Source organism: Camelus ferus, chromosome 22 (genome assembly GCF_009834535.1).
Source record: "Camelus ferus isolate YT-003-E chromosome 22, BCGSAC_Cfer_1.0, whole genome shotgun sequence".
NCBI classification, from domain to species: Eukaryota; Metazoa; Chordata; class Mammalia; order Artiodactyla; family Camelidae; genus Camelus; species Camelus ferus.
The window spans coordinates 26,113,867-26,134,214 of NC_045717.1; the positions used below are offsets into that span (position 1 = coordinate 26,113,867).

At 61.4% G+C, this 20,348-nt stretch overlaps 1 protein-coding gene across 3 annotated transcripts; it reads left to right on the forward strand.

The window, feature by feature from the left end:
• Positions 1–526: 526 nt before the first annotated feature.
• BTBD2 (BTB domain containing 2) lies at positions 527–19,728 on the forward strand. 3 transcript variants are annotated; one of them, XM_032466045.1, is made up of 10 exons: positions 527–924; positions 10,475–10,594; positions 10,969–11,175; positions 13,612–13,768; positions 14,825–14,930; positions 15,076–15,273; positions 17,460–17,652; positions 17,780–17,867; positions 18,229–18,375; positions 18,681–19,728. In XM_032466045.1, exons 1-10 carry the CDS (start codon positions 551–553, stop codon positions 18,840–18,842), a joined length of 1,752 nt encoding a protein of 583 aa, XP_032321936.1. In that variant the 5' UTR covers positions 527–550; the 3' UTR covers positions 18,843–19,728. The 3 variants fall into 3 exon arrangements, with proteins under 3 accessions (XP_032321936.1, XP_032321937.1, XP_032321938.1); XM_032466046.1 differs by lacking the exon at positions 10,969–11,175; XM_032466047.1 differs by lacking the exons at positions 17,460–17,652; positions 17,780–17,867; positions 18,229–18,375; positions 18,681–19,728 and adding an exon at positions 16,387–16,851.
• The last annotated feature ends 620 nt before the right edge of the window (positions 19,729–20,348 follow it).

Sequence of the window (20,348 nt, forward strand, 5' to 3'; positions counted from 1 at the left end):
GCCTGGGGTCTGAGGTCTGGGGCCCCCGGGACTGAGGATCTAGGATCTGGGGCTGGCGATCTGGAATCTGAGGTCAGGGGTTTGAGGTTTGAGGTCTGGGGTTGCAGTTCCTGGTCTGGGCTCTAGTGTATGGGGTCCAGGGTTTGAGGTTCGCGATTTAGAATCTGGGGCCCGAGGTGTGAGGTCAGGGATCTGGGGTCCAGAGTCCAGGGTCCAAGGCAAAGGATCTAGAGTCCGGAGTCAGAAGTAAAGGATCGAGAACCCGGGGTCCGGGGTCTGAAGTGAGAGATCTAGAATCCAGGATCCAGGATCCGAGGTAAAGGATCTGGAGTCCGGGGTCTGGGCCCCGGGTCTGAAGTATGAGGTCTAGCACGTGGGGCCCCTGTCTGAGGCCAGCGGTCTGGAGGCGGGGCCCAGGGTCTGAGGCACCGGGTCTCCTCCCGCTCGCCCCCGCCCCGCCCCCTCCCTCCTCCCCAGCCCACCCGCCCCGCCCCCCGCCGCCCCGCCCCCACCCGCCTCGCCCCGCCCCGCCGGGCGCCGCACCGACAAGATGGCGGCGGGTGGGAGCGGCGGGCGCGCGTCTTGCCCGCCGGGGGTCGGCCCGGGCGCGGGGGGCGGCCCCGGGCCCAGCGCCAACGCCGCCCCGGCCCCCGGCAACGCGGCCGCCGCCGCCGCGCCGGCCCCCGCCGCCCCCGGGCCGCCCCCGCAGGTGTCCGGGCCGGGCGCGCAGGCCGCGGCGGGCGGAGAGCGGGCGGCCGAGGAGCCGGGGGCGGCGGCGCTGCTGCGCGAGCCGGTCTACAACTGGCAGGCCACCAAGCCCACGGTGAAGGAGCGCTTCGCCTTCCTCTTCAACAACGAGGTGCTCTGCGACGTGCACTTCCTGGTGGGCAAGGGGCTCGGCGCGCAGCGCATCCCGGCGCACAGGTGGGCCGCCGTCCCGGGACCCGGGACCTCCCCGGGACCCTGCCATCCCCGGGACACGCCATCCCCTGGACCTGGGACCCGCTGTCCCTGGGACCCTGCTTTTCTCAGGACCCACCATCCCGGGGCCCCACCAGCCTTGGGCCTTGCGACCCTGCCAGGTTCCCATCCACCTGGTACCCCAGATATTAGCCAAATCCTGGTCCTGCACCCCCTACCCCTTCGCCCCCATTGGAGACCCCTGGCTCTGTGACCCCTGACCCTGCCACCTTGGCCAGGATCTCCTGAGCCCAGTGACCTTCCACCTCCAGCATCCCTGTGACCCCTCCACCCCTGCTGGGCTCTCCAGGCCCTGCAAAGTTCAGTCTGGCCAGCCACAGGACCCCCAGACACTGCTGTCTCCCTCCGCTTCCTCCGCCCTGGGCTCTGCCATCCTGCCCCAGTGCCCTCCTCCCTCGAGTGCCCCATCTTTCTGGGACTGTGACCCCCAGAGCCCCACCTGACTCCCACCTTGTGAACCCAGGACCCCCAGTGACCCCCCCAAGCTCTGTTACATCCCCCCTCCCTGACCCCCCAGCTCCCAAGCCTCCTCTTCAAAGAAGGGTGTTTTTGGTCCAGGCCCCATTCCTCTGCTAGTCTCCAGGGCGCAGCCTCCAGACTCCCGGGTGGGGTGGGGCTGATGTCAGACCCCACCTTGCCCACTGCTGGTCCCTCTGATCCTGCTCGCTGGGGGTGCTGGGGAAGGTTCTGTCAAGGGAGGGGGCTGGTGGGGGGTTCTTGTCAGTCTGCCTGGAGTGTCCCTCAACCTGCAGTGAGCGTCCTCCCCACCTTTCGGACATGTAGCCTTTAACTTGTGCCTTCAAGAGGCTTCTTTCTGGCCTTTCTTGGTTATTTATGTACAGCTCTGTCTGGATTCCTGTCCGAGGAAGGTCCCAGGCCTGCGGCTGGGTCCCCAGGGCCTCCTGCCGGGAGCAGGCTGCTGGTTGATGGGCCGCCCTGTGTCTTTCTCGTCCCATATTCCTGCTCTATGGACCTCCCCGTCGGAGGTTCTAGTTCATTGTCTTCTTTTCAGCCTTTGGGTGGTTATTTCATACGTGTTGTTGAGGTTTTGCCTGCAGTGGTCAGGTAGCTGACTGCCCAGTGGGTGATCTGGGCTCTGAGGTGCCTCAGTTTCCCCGCGGTGACTCAGGACCAACCACTCAGACACCACCTCCCCCGGGTGGCTGGGAGGATGGATCCAGTGACCTAACGAACCGCTTATCCCAGTGGCCCGGGGCTTGTCCCATAGACGGGCTGTCTTAAAACAAAGCTGGGGACAGAACCCAGAGCATAAACACCCCTCAGCCTCACTGATAAAACACGTACGGGAGCGGGGAGGGGACGGAACTTCCTTATGGGAGAATTCCTAATGATGTGTCTCATTCTGCCTGGCTGGACCGAATTCCCAGCTCCCTCCTGGGTGGCCTGGATGTGGGGAGCTTGCGTGTGAAGAGTAGACTGGAACCTGACCTTGGGGAAGGAAACCCGGCAGATGCCACTTAGCTAGGTGGTCGAGGGCGGCCTCAGGGTGATGTCCGGGGGGGGGGGGGGTCAGGGCCCCGCCAGTGGAAGTGATGAGAAGGACACTGCACCTCAGTGTGTTCGCCCCAAACCCATGACCCCAGTGTAGTGGGTTGAATGGTAGCCCCCAAGAAGGCCTGTCCACGTCCTGACACCCAGAACTGGGGAATGGGACGTAATTTGGAAAAAAGGTCTTTGCAGATGTGAATAAGAGTTTCAGAAAGAGACCATCCTCAGTTTTCTCAGTGAGCCCTAAATCCAGTGACAAGTCTCCTTCTCCTTATAAGATACAGGAGAAGCCACTGATGACAGAGGCAGAAACTGGAGGGACGCAGCCACAAGCCAAGGGAGGCCTGGGGCCCCCAGGAGCTGGAAGAGGGGGGAGGACCCTCCCCGGGAGCCTCTGCGGGGAGCACAGCCCTGTGACATCCTGACCTTGGACGTGTGGCCTCCCACAACGTGAGAGGATAAATTCCTGTTGTTTCAAGTCACCCAGTTTGCAGGACTTTGGCAGAGCAGCCCCAGGAAACCAGTGCACCTGGTCTAACTGGAGAAAATAACAGATAAACCCAGCTTGGGGACATCCTGCAGGACACCTGCCAGTCTTCCAGACAGTCATGGGAGGAGCCTGAGGACACAGTTTAAAAAGCAGAGTAGGGGAGGAGCTCACGCTGACTTTGAGGAAGGCCATGGGGTCTGGACCCGCCCTCTCCCAGGACCCACATGGGAGGTGGTCTTGGGTGAGGCTCAGAGTGGTCATGACTCTGGGTGCATGGTGACCGGGGGCGTGGGGCATCAGAGGGCCGGGGTCTGGCTTGGCATTTGTGACAGTGGCAGGCGCTGGCCCGGGTCTAGGCAAGCTCAGGCCTCACTAGGAGCCCCCCCCCCCAAGATTAACTTTGCAGCCCCCGCCCTCGGCCCAGGAGAACAGCTGGCGCACAGCAGGCACTCAGGAAAGCCTTGTCCCCTACCTGGCCAAGTCCAGCGTGTGCACTCACGGGCCCCCTCGGAGGGAATGCTGAGCACCTTCAGGGAAGCGCCGTGTGCCCTGCTGGCGGCCCTACGACATTAGCATCGAAAACATTCATCACAGAAAGCTCAGCCTGGCAGAGAAGTCCAGGAAGTGGAGCAGCCTGTGTCCGGGGTCCCTTGTCCTTCATCCACTTCCTTGTGCGAGCTTAGCCCAGTAGCACGGCTTCTGATGACTGTGGCTGTGGTGTGTTTCGAGAATTGCTGAGGGTGTTCTTCCCAGTCTTACTCCTTGTCAGGACTTTTTCATCTAGTCTCACACACTTAGCTCTTCCAGAATCAATCACCCATCCGTCCGTCCCTCCTTTCCTCCAGCAGCCATTGAAATGGTGCTGCCAGAAAACATCTCTTTGTCCTTGTGGACCTTACCCTCCAGCGCAGCACCAGCGAATTTGTGTCGAGAGCCAGAGAGTAAAGACTTGCCGCCGGCCACGCGGCCTCTGCCCCAGCTGCTTAACTGTCCAGAGCAGCACAGATGGAGCAACACATACATGCGTGGGCGTGTCTGTGTGCCAATAAAACTTTATTTACAAAAACAAGTGATGGGCCAGATTTGGTCCAAGGGCTGTGATTGGCCAGCTCTCCCCTTACTGATTCCCGGCCGGACTGGTCTTCCCAAAGTTTGGGGGAGCTGATCGTTTAGAATATGAAGTCTGTCTGGGAACACGGCTCTTTCCGTGTATCCAGGGCGTGTTTGTGTGTCCTTAGGAAAGTGGTGTAATTTCTCAAGTAGCTTGTGCGTGTTCACTGTGGAGTTTTTGCTTAGTTATTTTTTGTTTTTTTCCTCTGTTGTGAGTAATTTGTTACATTTTTTTTTCTAGCTGGCTCCTTCTGGGGAGCTATAGACTTCTTGCTTATGTATCTTTATCTGATGCGAACAAGTTCTTCTGAAGCCGTCTTCGTGTTGGTAATTTTTCAGCTGGTTCTGTGGTCTGGCGCTGCCCAGTAGGCTTTTCTGTAACGACGGGAAGGTTCTAGCTTTGTGCTCTCTGGGCCTGGCCACAGTCACACGTGGCTGTTGAGCGCTTGAAGTGTGGCTCTCGCAACCGAGGAACTGAATCTTCTATCTCACTTAATTTTAATTTAGATTTACATAAGCCCTGTGTGACTAGCAGCAGTGACGCTGGACGGGGCAGTCTTAGAATTTCAGATGAGAGAATCGCGGCATGGGCAGTCAGTTTCTCTTTCCCACTCGTGTTTCTGCCTCGTGTTTTTCTCTGTTCTGGCTGCACTTCCGACCATCCAGGCACTGCTCCGTGTCAGAGATGTTGTTTGCAGTTAAATGTGGGCATTGATGCTGGTCTCTGACAAATTCTCTTTAACAAGAGAACAAGTTTCTTTCCATTCCTTGTTCTCTGAGAGCGTCCATGAAGTCTGGGTGGGGGGTGCTACCGAGAGCTTTGACTGGAGTCCGGTTTGTTTGATCTGACAGTGGGCTGTGTGGAGAGTCTCTGCACTGGTGGGACACCCGGTGGCGCCCAGCCTAGGGGAGCTGCCGTCACCCCGAAAGGCCCCTGTCTCCACTTGCACCAGCCCTCCTCCCACCCCGAAGCCCGGGCCATCGGTGATCTGTTTTCTGCGTCTCTAGTTACGCTGTTCTAAGAAATTTCATACGGGAGCGATGGAATCTGTGGGCTTTGGTCTGGCTTCTTTCACTTAGTGTCCTGTTTTTGAGGCCCATCCACGACTTGGCATCAGCAGCGCGTTTCTGTTTCTTGCTAAAGGAAGTCACTGCTGAACTCCACTGCATGGGTGGACCGCGGCTGTTCCAGTCCCCCGTCAGGGGCCGTTTGGGTTGTTCCCAGCTTTTCCCGACGGGGAGTGATGCGGCTGTGAACGGCTGTGTGGAAACCTGTGTGTGGAGGCGTCGCTCCCTCTCTTGGGCAGATACTCAGGGCTTGGATGTTGGAATTACAGGGTGACGCTTGTACATGACATTTTAAGAAACTGCCAAGCTGTGCTCCCAGGTGGCCTCCTCGCGGTGCCCCGGCCTCCACGGTGTCTTTGGCCTCAGAGGTGAGCTGGGAAGCGTTCCCGCCTCTCCTCTCGGGACGAGTTTGTGCAGCGTTGGTGTTACCTCTCCTGGCGTGCTTGGCAGCGTTCCCCTGGGAATCGGCTTTTCTTTGTGGGAAGACTTTTTTGGGGGAGGGGGAGCTAGGGTTATTTGTTTACTGGGATTGAACCCAGGGCCTTGCGCACGTGCTCCACCCTCCCTGCCGTGGGGGGGGGGTTCCACTCCTGCTTCACTTATTTGCTCCCCGTTTGCTTAGGCTCCCCCCTCTCCGTGAGTTCTGACAGTCCGTGTCTTCGAGCACTTTAGGGCCTGTAGTGGTGCTCCCTCTTTCAGCCGTGTTTTTGGTAACCTGTGTCTCTCCCTCTTCTTGGTCAGTCTCTCCAAAGTTCTCGCCATGGTTGACTTCCCCCTAAGAGAGCAACCTTTCAGCTTCGTGGGTCTGGCTCTGTTTTCCCACCCCCGGTTTCAGAGATTCCTGCTCGCACGTCTGTTGCTCCCTTTGTGCTTTGGGTCGGACTTGCGCTTCATCCTCCAGGTCCTGGAAGCGGGAGCGCACCCCGCGGACTTCAGGTCTGTACTGACGCGTGTGTGCCGTGCGCCTCGGAGCCCTATTGCGGCTGCACCCCTGACACTCTGATGAGCCGTGTTTGCATTTTCAGTCCGGTCAAGAGCCTGTCTAGGTCCCCTTGTGTTCCTTCTCTGACCCGAAGGCTGCTTAGAAGGGTTGGTCCGTTTCCAGATACTTGGGGACGTCTCCGATGTCTTTCTGTTGTTGGTGTAGAGTTGAACTCCTCCGTGTGTGGCCGCTCTCAGGGCTTCCACGTGTCTGGGTGTGGCCTCGGGCTGGCGTGCCCCCGAGAATGGGCCGGCGTGCTCGAGGGGAGCCTGCCTCCCGCGCCGTCGGCGGAGGTCCCGCAGCGCTGGGCTGGCCATGCGGCCTCAGGCTCGTGTCCCGGCCGGTGGTGCTAGGTTGTTCTGTCCGTTTTGGAGACTGAGGCATCGGAACCTCCAATGATAATGGGTAGATTGTCCCATTGTCCTCAGTTTCTGCTTTGTGTACCTGGGGACCCTGTTTCGCGTTCATTTGCATCGTTACCTGTTGCTGGTGTCCTGACCCTCCGTTCACAGGAAACTTCCGTTCCCCAGGGAGGCTCCTCGCCTCCCCGTCTGCTGTGTCTGCTGTGAGTGCAGGCACTCGGCTCTCCGGCGGTCTCCGGCTTTCCCTGTCTTCTGCCTTCATCCCTCTGTGTGTCTGGATGTCACACGTTGGTGTGTGTCCTTCTCCATGTATTGTGTCAGGAGCCTCTGACGTCCCTCTGTCCCATCTCCTGTGACGTGAGTCTTGGCCTTGGGGTAAGTTCCCCCCTGGATGTCACCCTCCCCGAGGGATACTCTGGGACTGTACAGACCCCCCGCTTTCCTCCTACTTTGTGCGCTGGTGCAGCACCGTGGGCTGGTGGCTCTTGCTGGAGAGGGTCATTTACGCTGGCGTCCGCCGTATGATGAGTGCCTGTTTCTGTAACTCCTGCGTTTGCTAACTGGAATTCTAAAAGGAAGAGCTGTTCCTTAGCCCTAACACATTCCTCGAGTTACATACTCCATCCTCACCGGCTCGTGGATGTCTGTGTTACTGTGTGGGTCACCATCTGGTAGGAATGTCATTTGGTTGCTCCTGTGGTCCCAGGTCTGGCTGTCGGGAGTCCGAACAGCTGGCTTCTGTGTCTCTTCCCTTCAGCATCTCCCCCTCACGTTGGGAGCATTTCTTTACTTCCTGGCCCCACAAGATCCTCCAGGCTCTTTGTGGCACCTCCCCTGCCCAGCCCCAGCCCTGGAAGGAGCCTGGGTCCTTTTAGTGGAAGGTGGTATTTAGCAGCCAAGGTGTGCATTCTGAGTGTGCCCAGGGCTGCTGGGGTGTTGATGGTTAGAGACGGTCTGAGCAGATGGAGCGAGGAAGTGCACTGACACACACATCCCCCTGTTCACTTCGGTCTCTCTCCATCCACCCTTCCATCCATGCACCCACTGAAAGCCATGAGATCATCCTGAGTCCTCTGACTCCGGTTCAGCCCTGCAGAGCTCATTCCAGCCTCCCCTCCCCTCCCCTAACTCTCTTCTCCCTTGATGAGAACCCCGGCTCTTACTCTCCACACTTCTGCTTGGTGGCGCAGACCAAGTGCGTAGAGTAACCCTCACCCGTGAAGAGTGCTCTTCCCGAGTGAAGCACAGACTCTGGGTGCAGTTCTTCTGGCCTGTAACCCGTTTCCCAAGGGTACGTAGCTGGTCTTTTCTTCTCCTCCCCTTCAGGGTAGTATTTAATTGAAAATATTTTTTTTAATTGTGGTAAAATACACAGACCATAAATTCACCATCGTAACCACTCGTTAGAGCTCAGCTCAGCGGCGTTAAGCTCATTCACACTGTTGTGCCGCCCTCCCCACCACCGTCTCCAGGACTTTCTCATCTTCCCAAACTGCAGCTCTGGCCCCATGAAACACCGACTCCCCCTCCCCTGCCCTGGTCCCACCATCTACTTCCTGTCTCTGTGGATGCGACTCCCCCAGGGACCTCCTGTGAGTGGGATCAGGCCGCATCTGTCCCGTGTGTCTGGCTCTCCCCCTGAGCATCTTGTCCTCAGGGCCGTCCACGTTGTAGCCTGCGTCAGAATCTCCTTCTGTTGAAGCTGATTGGCACTCCTTGCACAGAGGGACCGCACTGTGTGTGTCCATCGCCTGTCAGTGGACGCTGGGTTGCTTCCATCTTCGGCCACCTGGGGGCTGTGCTGCCGGGAGCACTGGTGCACAGGGTTTGTGTGGACGTGAGTGCATCTCTCTTGGGCACACGCTGCTGGGCCAGGTGGCCACTCTGTGTTCAGCCCCAGCCTGGCTTGCACCACGGCCACATACCTTACGTGCCCACTAGCCGTGCACGAGGGCTCCGATTTCTCCACATCCCTGGTGACTCTTGCCATTGCTTGTGTTTCTTATTCCAGCTGGCGGTCCTGGTGGTGCCTTGCTGTGGTTTTGATTTGCTATGTTTACACGGTTTTGAGGATGGATAGAAGAGGCCCTGCGGGGACGGGCTTGGTGGCCAAGGGTCCGGGCAAGCAGGGCTGTGGGTGGAGGAAACATGCGTTTGATCAGACGAGCCCCTCGGACCCGGGCCTTGCCGGTCCTGGGGCTGTCACTGCACCCGCCGAGGGCTCTGGGGGTGTGTGACCGTCTGGCATCCCGGCTCCACACAGACACACCAGGCCCAGCTGGGCGACTCTTCCTGACAGTGAACCTTTGGGGGAGGTTTTCCCCGCAGAAGGTCAAGCTGCCGTGTGAGATCCAGGCAGAGAGGAGGACAGGAAGCTACTTTCTTTGTTCAGCACGTGCGGGAGCACAGCTCTGGGCCGGGACCCGGCCTCCGAGGATGCGGTGGGGCTGCGAGCTGAGTTGGAGGGGCGTCCTGCAGCGGCCGCAGCAGAGCACCACAGGTGGCTGGGCAAGACCCCAAGGCCCCCCTTGGTTCTGGAATCTGAAGTCCAAGAGCCAGGGGTGGCAGGGCCAGGCTCCCTCCGGGTGCCCCAGGGGTGCAGCTTCAAGGGGCTCCGGGCATCCTGGGCTCATGGCCACCTTGCTCCGGTCTCCCCATGTGTGGGTCTAAAGCTCCCTTACAAGCCACTGTGCTGGGGCCCAGCCTGGACCAGGGCGATCTCATCCTAGCTGGTGTCACCTGCGCAGACCCGACTTCCAAATGCAGTCCCACTGTGACGCTCCAGGTGGACGTGATGCTGGGGACACTGCTCACCCCATGTCACTCAGTTTCCCACCTGGCCCTGGCTTGGGTCTGGCCCTCGGGGTGCTCGTGAGCCCTGGGCCGGATTGGGGACTGAGACAAGGGCCTGGCAGGGCCCGGAGGCACACGTCCCACCATGGAGAAGGAGGTGGGAGGTGGGGGAGAGAGGGTTCTCGGGGAGAAGAGGGCACTGCTCACTAGGGGCTGTGGGAAGGCCGCCCCAGCACTGGGCAGAGGCCAGGAAGTGGGCTGAGGGGCTGGCTCTGCCCCATCTGCCAGTTCCAGAGGTTTCCAAGTCAGGGTGGTGGCTCAGAGCCCTGCCTGTGTCACAGTCGGGACCCTGGGAGGGGCTGTGATGCAGGGGCCTTGCAGACCCAGAGGACAGGGGCTTTGCAGGGGCAGCCATTGAGCTGGGCCCCAGGCTGACTTTGCCTCTGGGGGGACGCTGTCTGGAGGCAGGCCCTGGGGACCGTGGGTGGGCAGCACAGAGTGGGCATGTCATGAAGGGCAGACCCCAGTGGCCTCCGCGAGGCCACTCGCCTCCTAATGCTCCCCTGGCCTTGACGCCCTTCCCTGCGGACTCAGCCCGGTTCCCCTGTCCCCACCAGGCCTTCCCTGACCCTTGCTTTGCCACGGCCCTGTGTCCTCCTTTCTACCCCACTGTCAGGCTGTCTGTGCGCTGGACCCATGGCCGCCTCCCTGCAACAAGGCCAGGGTTCCCATGCTCTGGCCCGAGCACAGGGGAGCTGTGTGCAGAGCAGGCGAGGGAGTGAGTGAGGGAGTGAATGGTGGGGGAGAGTGAATGAGGGAGGGGGAGTGAATGAGGGAGGGAGGAGTGAAGGGGGAGTGGGCACCAGCCAGAGCGCAGGTGCAGTGGGAGCTGGCAGAGCCCTAAGCCCTCTGTCCCAGGGAAGTGCTTCTGCTTCTCTGGCCTCTGTCGCTGTTGACCCACCTCCACTGCCTTCTTGCTCCTTGGCGCCTTCCTTCCGGAAGCATCCACTGCAGGCTGCTCCGGGCATAGCGTCCACTGCGGTGCTGGCAGGGGAGCCACAGCTGCGGGGACCCTCCCTGACACACCCTGGGGTCCCCGACGGCCCCCACCCCACCGGGCTCGGGGAAGAGGGACTGGTGGGCCACCAGCAGGTGACCAGGGGCTTCTATGACACACAGGTTCGTGCTGGCCGTGGGCAGCGCTGTCTTCGACGCCATGTTCAACGGGGGAATGGCCACCACGTCCACTGAGATCGAGCTGCCTGACGTTGAGCCCGCTGCCTTCCTGGCCCTGCTCAAGTAAGACTCCCCAGGTCCTTGCTGCGCGGGTGCGGGACCGATAGCCTGATGTTTAAAAAATACAGACCCCTGGTGACGTGGCGTCCAGAGCCCCCAGCTTTCTAGAGGTTCCTAGAACTCGCCTCCCCAGTGAGGGGTGGGCTCTGGAGGCCCCTGCCCCACATCTGTTTTTGTGTTTTTTGTATCAAGATGTAATTCACATACCACATACCACATACCACATATCACACATCACACAGCTCACGCACTTAAAGTGTACGGTTCAGTGGCATTTAGTACATTCAGAGTTGTGCCCAATTCCTCTGCCCAATTCCAGAACATGCCCTCAAAAGAAACCCCATCCCCATGAGCAGTCACACCCCTTCCTCCCCCAGCCCCTGGCAGCCAGGAGCCCCCTCCCCGTGTCTGGGGACTGGCCTGTTCCGGACGCCTCACATCCGTGGACTCACGCTGTGTGTCCTCCTGTGTCTGCTTCTCTCCCTGAGCACCGTGCTCTCAGGGTCCGGCCCCGTGGGAGCGCGTGGAGGTCCCTCAGTTTTCATCCTCTGTGGTCAGTGGAGTTTTGGAAGGAGTAACCTAATGTAAGAATTTAAAATTTCATCTATGTACTGTTTTGAGTTGCAGGTCTCGTCTCCCAAGCGCTGTAGGACAGCGCAGTGGGCGCGGGGCGGGGCCTCGCGCGCGGGGGCGGGGCGGTGGGCGGAGCCCCCAGGCCGGCGCCCCGCCCCGCCAGGCCCCTTTCTTCTCCCGAGGCGCTGGCGTAGATTGGGTGACTTTAAGGGTTATCCCAGCAGTGCAAATAGCTTTTTAATCGTCGAGTTAATTTTTTCCCCTTCAGATTATAGAAATGGTATTGGCTCACAAAGAGAGAGTACTGAGAAGCGTAGGGAACAAAATGCACTGGGCGTGTGTCCCTCATCTCAGGGACAACGCAGCGGGGCCTCGCAGGCCAGCCGGTTTACATCGTGTGCCCCCCCTCCCCGCAATGTCCTGTCTCCTTTCCCTGTCTGGTGCTCACAGTCCCCCGCTGGGTGTGAATTGGTTCCAGTCACCTCCATGTGACATCCTTGACGCCTGTGGGCTGATCCTCTGTCTTTTTGCAACTTTTCAGAAGGTCCCCTCAGACCAGGGGCGGCAGGCTGCCTGCAGGGTTGGGGGCTCTTGTCTCCACGCCCCTCCCCCTCCCACTGCCAGAGCAACCTCCAAGGATTTCCAAACTGTGGGCAAGGCTGTGTGCCGAGAAAGCTTTATTTACAAAACAGGTGACAGAACCAGTGAGAGAAGCTTCATACTGTCCAGGATGGCTATTTTTAGAAAACAAAAAACCCAGAAAGTAACAAGAGTTGTCTCCAGGATGTGGAGAAATGGGGACCCTTGTGCACTTCCGGTGGGAACATGAAATGAGGCAGCCGCTGTGCAAAGTCCAGAGGGTCCTCAAAAAACTCAACATAGAATCACCATGTGCTCCAGCAGTGCCACTCCTCGGTGCATCCTGAGAGAAGGGAAACCAGGGACTTGAGACATTTGCACACCTGTGTTCACAGCAGCACAAGGTGGGGACACCCCAAGTGTCCGTGAACAGATGATAGACGAACAAAATGTGGAGCACAGTGGAATATGTTACTCAGCCTTACAAAGGAAGGAGATTCTGGCACCTGCTACAACGTGGATGAACCCGGAGAACATGACACTCAGTGAGAGAACCAGACACAGAAGGACACACACTGTGTGATTCCACTCACAGGAGGTCCCTGGAGGAGTCACATCCACAGAGACAGGAAGTAGGACGGTGGGGCCAGGGCTGGGGGAGGGGCTGGGGAGTGAGTGTTTCGTGGGGACAGAGTTTCAGTTTGGGAAGATGAGAAAGCTCTGGAGACGGTGGTGGGGATGGTGGCACAACAGTGTGAATGCACTTAACGCTGCTGAGCTGTGCACTTAGAAATGGTTAAGATGGTAAAGTTTATGTTACGCGTATTTTACAATAATTTTTAAACCTAAAAAATTTGAAAGTCATGCAAAAAAAAGAAATCCAAACCAAAAACAGGTGACAGGTCGCAGTAAGCCAGACCCTGCCTTAGACTGACCTTGGTGGGACCTAGGGTGGAAGGCTGTGCTGTCCCTGTGTCTCCTTGTCTGTCTCTCTCCCTATCTCTGTTTCCATCTCTATCTCTGGGCTTTGACAACCGTGGCTGCCCTCCTGAGAGGGTGACACTGTCTCCGTCGGTGTGAGGGGCTCCGCCACCCCGTCTGCAGGCGTCCTGGGCTTCCCCGTTACAGGGCCTCCCCGGCACTGCAGACTTAGTGGTCATTCTCTGTCCCTGACCCCACAGGACACCAGCTGCTGCTATGCCGGCTGCTGGTGCGTTCTCAGGGGGGCTGAGTCCCAGGAGAGGGGACCCCTTCCAGGAATTTGCTCTTTGGGCTCCTCCAGACGCCGGGTGGGACACTCTGGTTGTTTTGCGTGGGTTGTACTGCTGTGAACCGGCATGGCCTCCTTTCTCCTGGGCACCGGGTGTGTGTGGGAGGGGCATGGGGCTGGGAGCCCCCAGCTGCCTTTGAGGCACTGCCACCAATGTGGCCAGAGTTCCGGCTTCTCCAGGCCTCAAGATTCTTCCGCTGGTTTTGTGATCTACCCTGGACTTCTGACCCACATGTAGCGTCGGGCTGGTGGCGGGTGGCACTTCATCCCTGAAGTGGCCGAGCGTGGCAGTCAGCCTCACGGCCGAGTCAGGGGCTGTGAAAGCCTCTCTGCCTCCCAGGGCAAATCCCGTGGTGCCCACGGAGGAGCCAGGGGCTTCCCCCCAGGGCCACGCGCGGGGCCATCCCGTGGGACAGAGGCCTGCCTGCTGTGCAGACACGATTCCTGGTGCTGGCATCGTGAATCTGCTGAGCCTCGCAGCTTTTCCCGGGTAACAGCCTTTGCGGGGTCCTGTCCGCAGGTCAGAGGGCAACAGATGCTTGTTCTGGGCCCGTGGGTGGGGGCTGGGCGGCTGTCCTCACGCCCCGTCCGCCGCCAGGTTTCTGTACTCCGACGAGGTTCAGATCGGGCCCGAGACGGTCATGACCACGCTGTACACCGCCAAGAAGTACGCGGTGCCCGCGCTCGAGGCCCACTGCGTGGAATTTCTGAAGAAGAACCTGCGGGCGGACAACGCGTTCATGCTGCTGACGCAGGTGCGGGGCGGGGCGGGGCGAGGGCGCAGGGCGGGCGAGGGCGCAGGGGCGGGGCGAGGGCGAAGAGCCGGCCCCGCGCAGATGCTGAGTCTGAGCGAGGGCGCAGGTGCGCCGGTGTGCGGGCGAGGTCGCCAGACCTGGCTGGGGGAGGACGCATCCGGGTGGATCTGAGTTTGGGGCGCCCTGGTAAATCTTGCCCCCGGGTGAGTGTCTCCCTCACCTCGCTAACCCTGACTCCAGCCCCTCCCCTGGTGGCACACGGTGACTTTCTAGGTGGGTTTCGTTCAGTGCAGATTGTTGACGGGCTTCGCTACACTAATTAGGCTAAAAGTTTCCAGTTGGCGTTTTGGTGCCTTTTTGCGGGGGTCAGGTGTGGGGAGAAAAACACTGCGTTATTAGGTTTCTCAGAGGGGGCCCCTTTCCCTGCTGTAGGGTCCCACTGGCTGTGGCGGGGTGCCGGGAGGCCAGGTGCAGAGTCGCAGGGACAGGGCGGCCCCGAGTGGTCCGGTATCTGGGCCTCAGCTCTGACTGAGTCGCTGTGAAGGGTCAGAGCCAGGCCAGTCATGCGGGAACCACTCTTGGCCATTTGCTGAGAGCTGCCACCGTGAGAGGTGTCCCGGCCTCCAAGTCGGCCCCAGGGGGTGGGGGTGGAGCTGCCCCACAGCTTCCTTGGGTACATGGAAGCAGAATCTTCTCCCTCCCTGGCCCTGCCTGTCCCCTGTGCGAGTTCCCGGACCGTCAGAGGCACAGCACTGCGTGTCCTGCGGGTGGTTCTTGGCCCTCTCCCCAGGGCTCCTGCCTGACCGGAGTGGGCGGGCAGGGCCCGTCTCCAGCCTGAACCTCTAGGTGCCCAGTTGAGAGGTGCAGGCCTGGAGCAGACGTCACCTGACCCCCGCCCAGGCCGTTGGTTACTGTGAACCATAAGGAAGAAAATCCGCTGGCGCCTCGGCTGACACCTGTGCCGGCACCCCCACCCCCCACCCCCAACTTGAAAGCCAGGACCAGTCTGAAGCCAGGGTCTGCCTGGGGCTGTGCTGACATGCTCTCCCTCGACAGGCGAGACTCTTCGACGAGCCACAGCTTGCCAGCCTGTGCCTGGAGAACATCGACAAGAACACGGCCGACGCCATCTCGGCAGAGGGCTTCACGGACATTGACCTGGGTAAGGCTGCTGGGCCGGGGCGGCCGGCTTGTCCTGCAGGGGCCCTGCCAGCCTGAGTTCCGCCTTCCGTTTGGCCCAGCCTATTCCCTGGGCCGAGCGGAGGCCAGAGTGCTGGGCCCACACGGCTGCTGGCCCCTCCCTGCAGACACGCTGGTGGCCGTGCTGGAGCGGGACACCCTGGGCATCCGGGAGGTGCGCCTGTTCAACGCCGTCGTGCGCTGGTCGGAGGCCGAGTGTCAGCGGCAGCAGCTGCAGGTGACGCCCGAGAACAAGCGGAAGGTGCTGGGCAAGGCACTGGCCCTCATCCGCTTCCCGCTGATGACCATCGAGGAGTTCGCTGCAGGTAACGGTCAGGGGGGCCGAGCCGCTGCTCTGGAGGAGCAAGACCCCCAGGGACCCCCAGTGTGACTCAGTCACGTGTCCCTTGGCCCGGCCACAGTGGGTCAGGGCCGGCTGCATCCACCTCAAGAGCCCCGCCAGCTTCTTTGTGCCGACAACACACTCGCCGTGTCCAGGGGAGAGGTTGCCCAGGCTCGAGAGTGTCACACTGGAGTCACCCACAGACGCTGACCCTCCCAGGTCCCCGCCTTCCTTTCCCCCCGCGTCTCGTGTATCCAGGCACGTGCGTGAGTGTGCAGGGCCCGGGGGGGGTCCTTGTCTTGGGTGCACTTCCTGGGGGCCAGGCTCTGGCGTCATCGTCCTTGACAAGCCCCGTGAAGGGCTGGAAGTGCCTGGAGCTGAGGGGGCCACTGCTGCAGGGCCTTGGGGGCTCGGGCCCAGGTCCGGGTGGCCCTGACCCTGCCTCCCACCCCATGGGAATGCTCCTGTCTTGGCTGTGGCCAACTTGGGACCCACTGGGGCTAGGCCTCCCCTTTCTGTCAGTCTCATGGCTGGTGCCGACCGTGGTCCTGGAGCCAAACTGGCCTGGAAGTTTCTGGATGGGGCTCCATGATGCAGCCCCGCAGCTGCCCTGTCTCTCCTGGGTCCGTGCTGCCCCTGCTCCCACCTGGGCTTAGGGTCGCCAGATTGAGTGACAACAGCCAAGAAACGAGGTTTTAGTGTTATCTCCCATGTGCAGCTGGCAGACATTTATCATACAGATCTGAAATTCAGACTTGACCAGGTGTCCTGCGTTTTAGCTGGCGGTCGCAGTGTTACGTCAGTGCTGGGGTGATCTCTGTGCTCTGGGAGTCACTCATCTGGCAGAGCCTTGGCGCCTCCCTAGTACCAGGCCTGGGGGCACAGCGGGGGGCTGCAGACGTGGGGCCAGGTCGTCCTCTGTGGGACGTCCTGGGGGGTGTGGAGCAGCCTCCCAGTCCCCACCTGCTCGATGCCAGAAGTCCCTCAGTCATGACAACCACAGATGTCCCCAGACATTTCCCAGTGCCCCCAGGTGAGAACCCCAGGCCAGGCTACGTGAGCCTACAGGAGCCTTGCTGGGCCCCTCTCTCTCCAGCCCTGCTTGCTCCCCCAGAACCGCTCTCCTCACAGTCCCTCAGCCCACCTGGCCACCAGAGCCCCCTGGGGTCTCAGGCCCCTGTGACACCGCCACCACCTCCTGGAGTGCCATCCCCCCACCCGTGGCCATCTCACCACGCCTCCCGAGGGCCCCCCAGGCCGAATAGCCACCAACCACCCCCAGCTTGCCGGCGCCTGGGATGTGTGTGTCTGTCCTTCGGCATGAGCTGGGCCTGTGGCCTTGTCCCTCTGCGGCGGTGCCCACGGGGCTTCAGCTGTCACTCAGTGTGTCCTAGAGGATTCTCCTGCTTGTTCTGTTTAACTTGAAAATACAAGAATGTAGAAGTTTGAAAAAAAAACTTGCCAAAAGACTCGTGCGGCTGAGCATGTCCTGGCTGAGGTCTGATGGAGTTTCCCTTCTGCATTTTCCATACGGAGATTAAAAAAGTGGTTCATGTCTGGATTCAGTTTTGTATCTCACTTATTCACGTGCTCCATGGAAATCTCGCTCCCGTTGCTAAGATCTGTGCGTGTGGGGTGCGGGGGCTGTGAGCTGTGGCCGCCCTGCGGCAGAAGTGAGCTCAAAGCTGGTGAATGAGTGATTCCTGTCAAATGAGGACCGGGTCCTGGAGGCCTGGCGGGAGCCCTGTCCTGGGGCACGGGGTGGGGTGGGGCGGGCAGGGGGCGTGTAAGGCCCACCCCCCGTGGCCTCCCTTCGCTGTCTCATCGCTGTACCACGGGTCCCCTGTTTGGGGGCAGCGTCTCCCTGTTGCTGTAGGTGCCCCAGTGGACGAGCAGGGCAGCATGTGCTCTGTGGACCATCGGTGGTCCCAGGTGGAGACTGGGGAGTTCTGCCCAATTAGCCAGCGAATCAGAGCACTGGCTCCGGGTCTGCGTCAGACCGCTCCCCGGCGAGCAGAAGGGCATCGGCCCCCCGCGGGCGCTGCTTGTTCCCGTGCTGTTTTCCAGAGGATCGACCTCTGCTCTGAAAGGCCGAGGAGCCCAAACGCCGGTCTTCCGCGCGCCTGGGGGTCCGCCCAGGCCTTCCCAACCCGCCCCCTGTGCCCGCAGGGCCCGCGCAGTCGGGCATCCTCGTGGACCGCGAGGTGGTCAGCCTCTTCCTGCACTTCACGGTCAACCCCAAGCCGCGCGTGGACTTCATCGACCGGCCGCGCTGCTGCCTCCGCGGGAAGGAGTGCAGCATCAACCGCTTCCAGCAGGTGGAGAGCCGCTGGGGCTACAGCGGCACCAGCGACCGCATCAGGTGGGCGCGGGGCGCAGGGCGCTCTGGGAGGGCTTCTGCGGGCCTCCTGCTGGGAGGGGAGGGCCGGGCTGCCTTCCCGCAGGGATGGTTCAGGTAGTTCAGCATCTTCCTCCTCTGACCGAGTCAGGTTCTCCGTCAACAAGCGCATCTTCGTGGTTGGCTTCGGACTTTACGGCTCCATCCACGGGCCCACAGATTACCAAGTCAACATCCAGGTGCCGCCCCGCCTCCAGCCCCCCCATATCCTTCTGCCGCCGCCTCCCTCCCCACCCCCCACCTCTCCCTAAGGTCGAATGTCTTCCCAACCCTCCCCGGCTCCGTATCCTTCCCCCTCCTTCCTTGTCAGGGGTCTGTCCCGTGTCTCCCACAAGGTAGAATGAATGTTCTGGGGTCCACGGGACCCAGGACGATGCCTCCCCATCCCCCATTGGTCTCCTCCTTGAGGGTCACGAGCTGGACCCCACACCGCTGGCCTAGGGCTGGTTGGGGCTCAGCCCTCGGTCCGCCTTCCCCGGGTCCTGTGGGGGGCGGGGCAGGGGCGCCCGGGGTGAGCTGTGTCCGGCTCCTGCCCTGCAGATTATCCACACGGACAGCAACACGGTCCTGGGCCAGAACGACACGGGCTTCAGCTGTGACGGCTCGGCCAGCACCTTCCGAGTCATGTTCAAGGAGCCGGTGGAGGTGCTGCCCAACGTCAACTACACCGCCTGTGCCACGCTCAAGGTGGGCCTGATGTGCTCCCCCAACCAGGACCCTGACTGACCCCTACCCAGAACCTGGCCCCGATCCCTGAAACCAGCCCAGGACCCCAACCACAAACCACAGACTGACTCCGACCCCCAAACCTGAGCCAGGATCCCCACCCTGACCTCTTACCCTGACTCCCAGTCCACTCCCCCCCCCCCACCGTGATGGGGCTGGGAGGGTTGCAGCCACGTTGTGGAGGCCATGGAGGGCCTGCTGCCCTGCCCAGCTGGGGTCCTGGGCCTCCTCCCTGACCTGCTGGGGTCCCCCCGCACCCCACGCAGGGCCCGGACTCCCACTATGGCACCAAGGGCCTGCGCAAGGTGACCCACGAGTCGCCCACGACGGGGGCCAAGACGTGCTTCACCTTCTGCTACGCGGCCGGGAACAACAACGGCACGTCGGTGGAGGACGGCCAGATCCCCGAGGTCATCTTCTACACCTAGGCTGCTGGGCCCCGCACGGCCCGGGGACGCCACAGCCCTGATGTCACCCAGCACAAGTAGGCCATCCCATCCCACGCCGCGCTGGGCCCCGCCCTGCTGCCGGGCACCCCCGCCACGTTCCCAGGCACCAGGAGGCGTCTTCGCACTCCACCGCGGGGCAGCCAGCTGGCCGCCTGCTCCAGGGAGCCGGGAGGTGGCCGGGGTGGTGGGGGACAGTCCCTCAGGACTCGGGGGGGCGGGGCTGGCCTGACCTCGCCCTGAGCCGGGGGTCGCCTGCCCAGCTGCCTGACCACAGGATTTGTGTAGGGCGTCACCCCGTGTGTGTTTCAGCTGCACATGGCGGTGCGTCCGGGATGCCCGTTTCTCTGCTAGGAGACCTCATGCGGGGCCCCTTGTGTAGGGGGGTGGGGCTCACATCCTGTTTGGTTCACTGGGGATGCTCAGGCCACCCTGACCTGCCCCTTAGACGCAGGCTTGAGCTCTCCCGCGGTCCCGCAGGCCGGCTTCCTGCCAGGCCCAGGCCTACCCAGCAAAGGGCCATTCCTGTCCAGCCTCTCTGGATGGCCCTTCCCAGCCCTTGCAGATGAGGATGGGGTGGCAAACCCTGTCTGCCTGGGAGGGGCGATACTGCAGGTCAGCTGGGAGGGCATAGTCCCAGCTGGCCTGCCCGCCCGTGCATCCTGCAGCCCTGCCCCTGCCTCCCAAGCCTCCAGAGCGCTCTGCATAGAGGTGCTGGAGGGCCAGCCCCTCCCCGGCCCCCAGGTACTGCCCCCTTTCCTATCCCAGTGTCTCCACCTGGAACCTGTGTCTTCCCCAAAGCCATGGAAGGTGTGTCCTCACACCGCACCCCAAAATGTTTTTTTAAATAAAGGAAAGAAACACACCATCCTGCCCCACGTGCTGCTTCCCGTCGGAGCCGGCGGTGGGGGGCCCTGGAGCTGGAGACCTGGCCCTTCTCTCTGCAGCTGTTTCCCCCCCAGTTTGGGGGCCTGGCTGGGCTGGGGGCCCATGGGAGGAGCTGTCTCAGCTTCACGGCCTCCAGATCACGCACTGGCTCCTACTCCCACCCACCCTGCCACAGGGACCCTCCACATGAAACCTCAGGGCCTCCTGTTGTGCTGCTGCTCTCCAGCAGTGGGGGGCCCCCACTGCACTCAGCTGTGCTGGGATCTTGGGCTCTGCCCTCTGGAGCTGGGGCTGCATGTGGCACACAGCAGGGGCCCAGGTTGCACCCCGAGCTCTGGCCCTCAGGCCCCACGTCTTGCCCTGAGGCCTGCCACGCTGCAGGCTGGCCCTGGGAGAGGGGCCGAGGGGCAGGTGGCCAGGCCTTCTAGTGCAGCCCCAAGAGCAGCCTGTCCTGGGGGCCACTGTGGTTCAAGGCTGCCTCCTCAGGAGGACAGGACAGGTGGTGCTGGCCCAGGGCACAGCTGGGCCAGCTGTGGAGGGTGGGCATGAGCAGCAGAAGCACAGCCTTGGCAGCAAGACAGCGAGGTTACAGAACAGCCC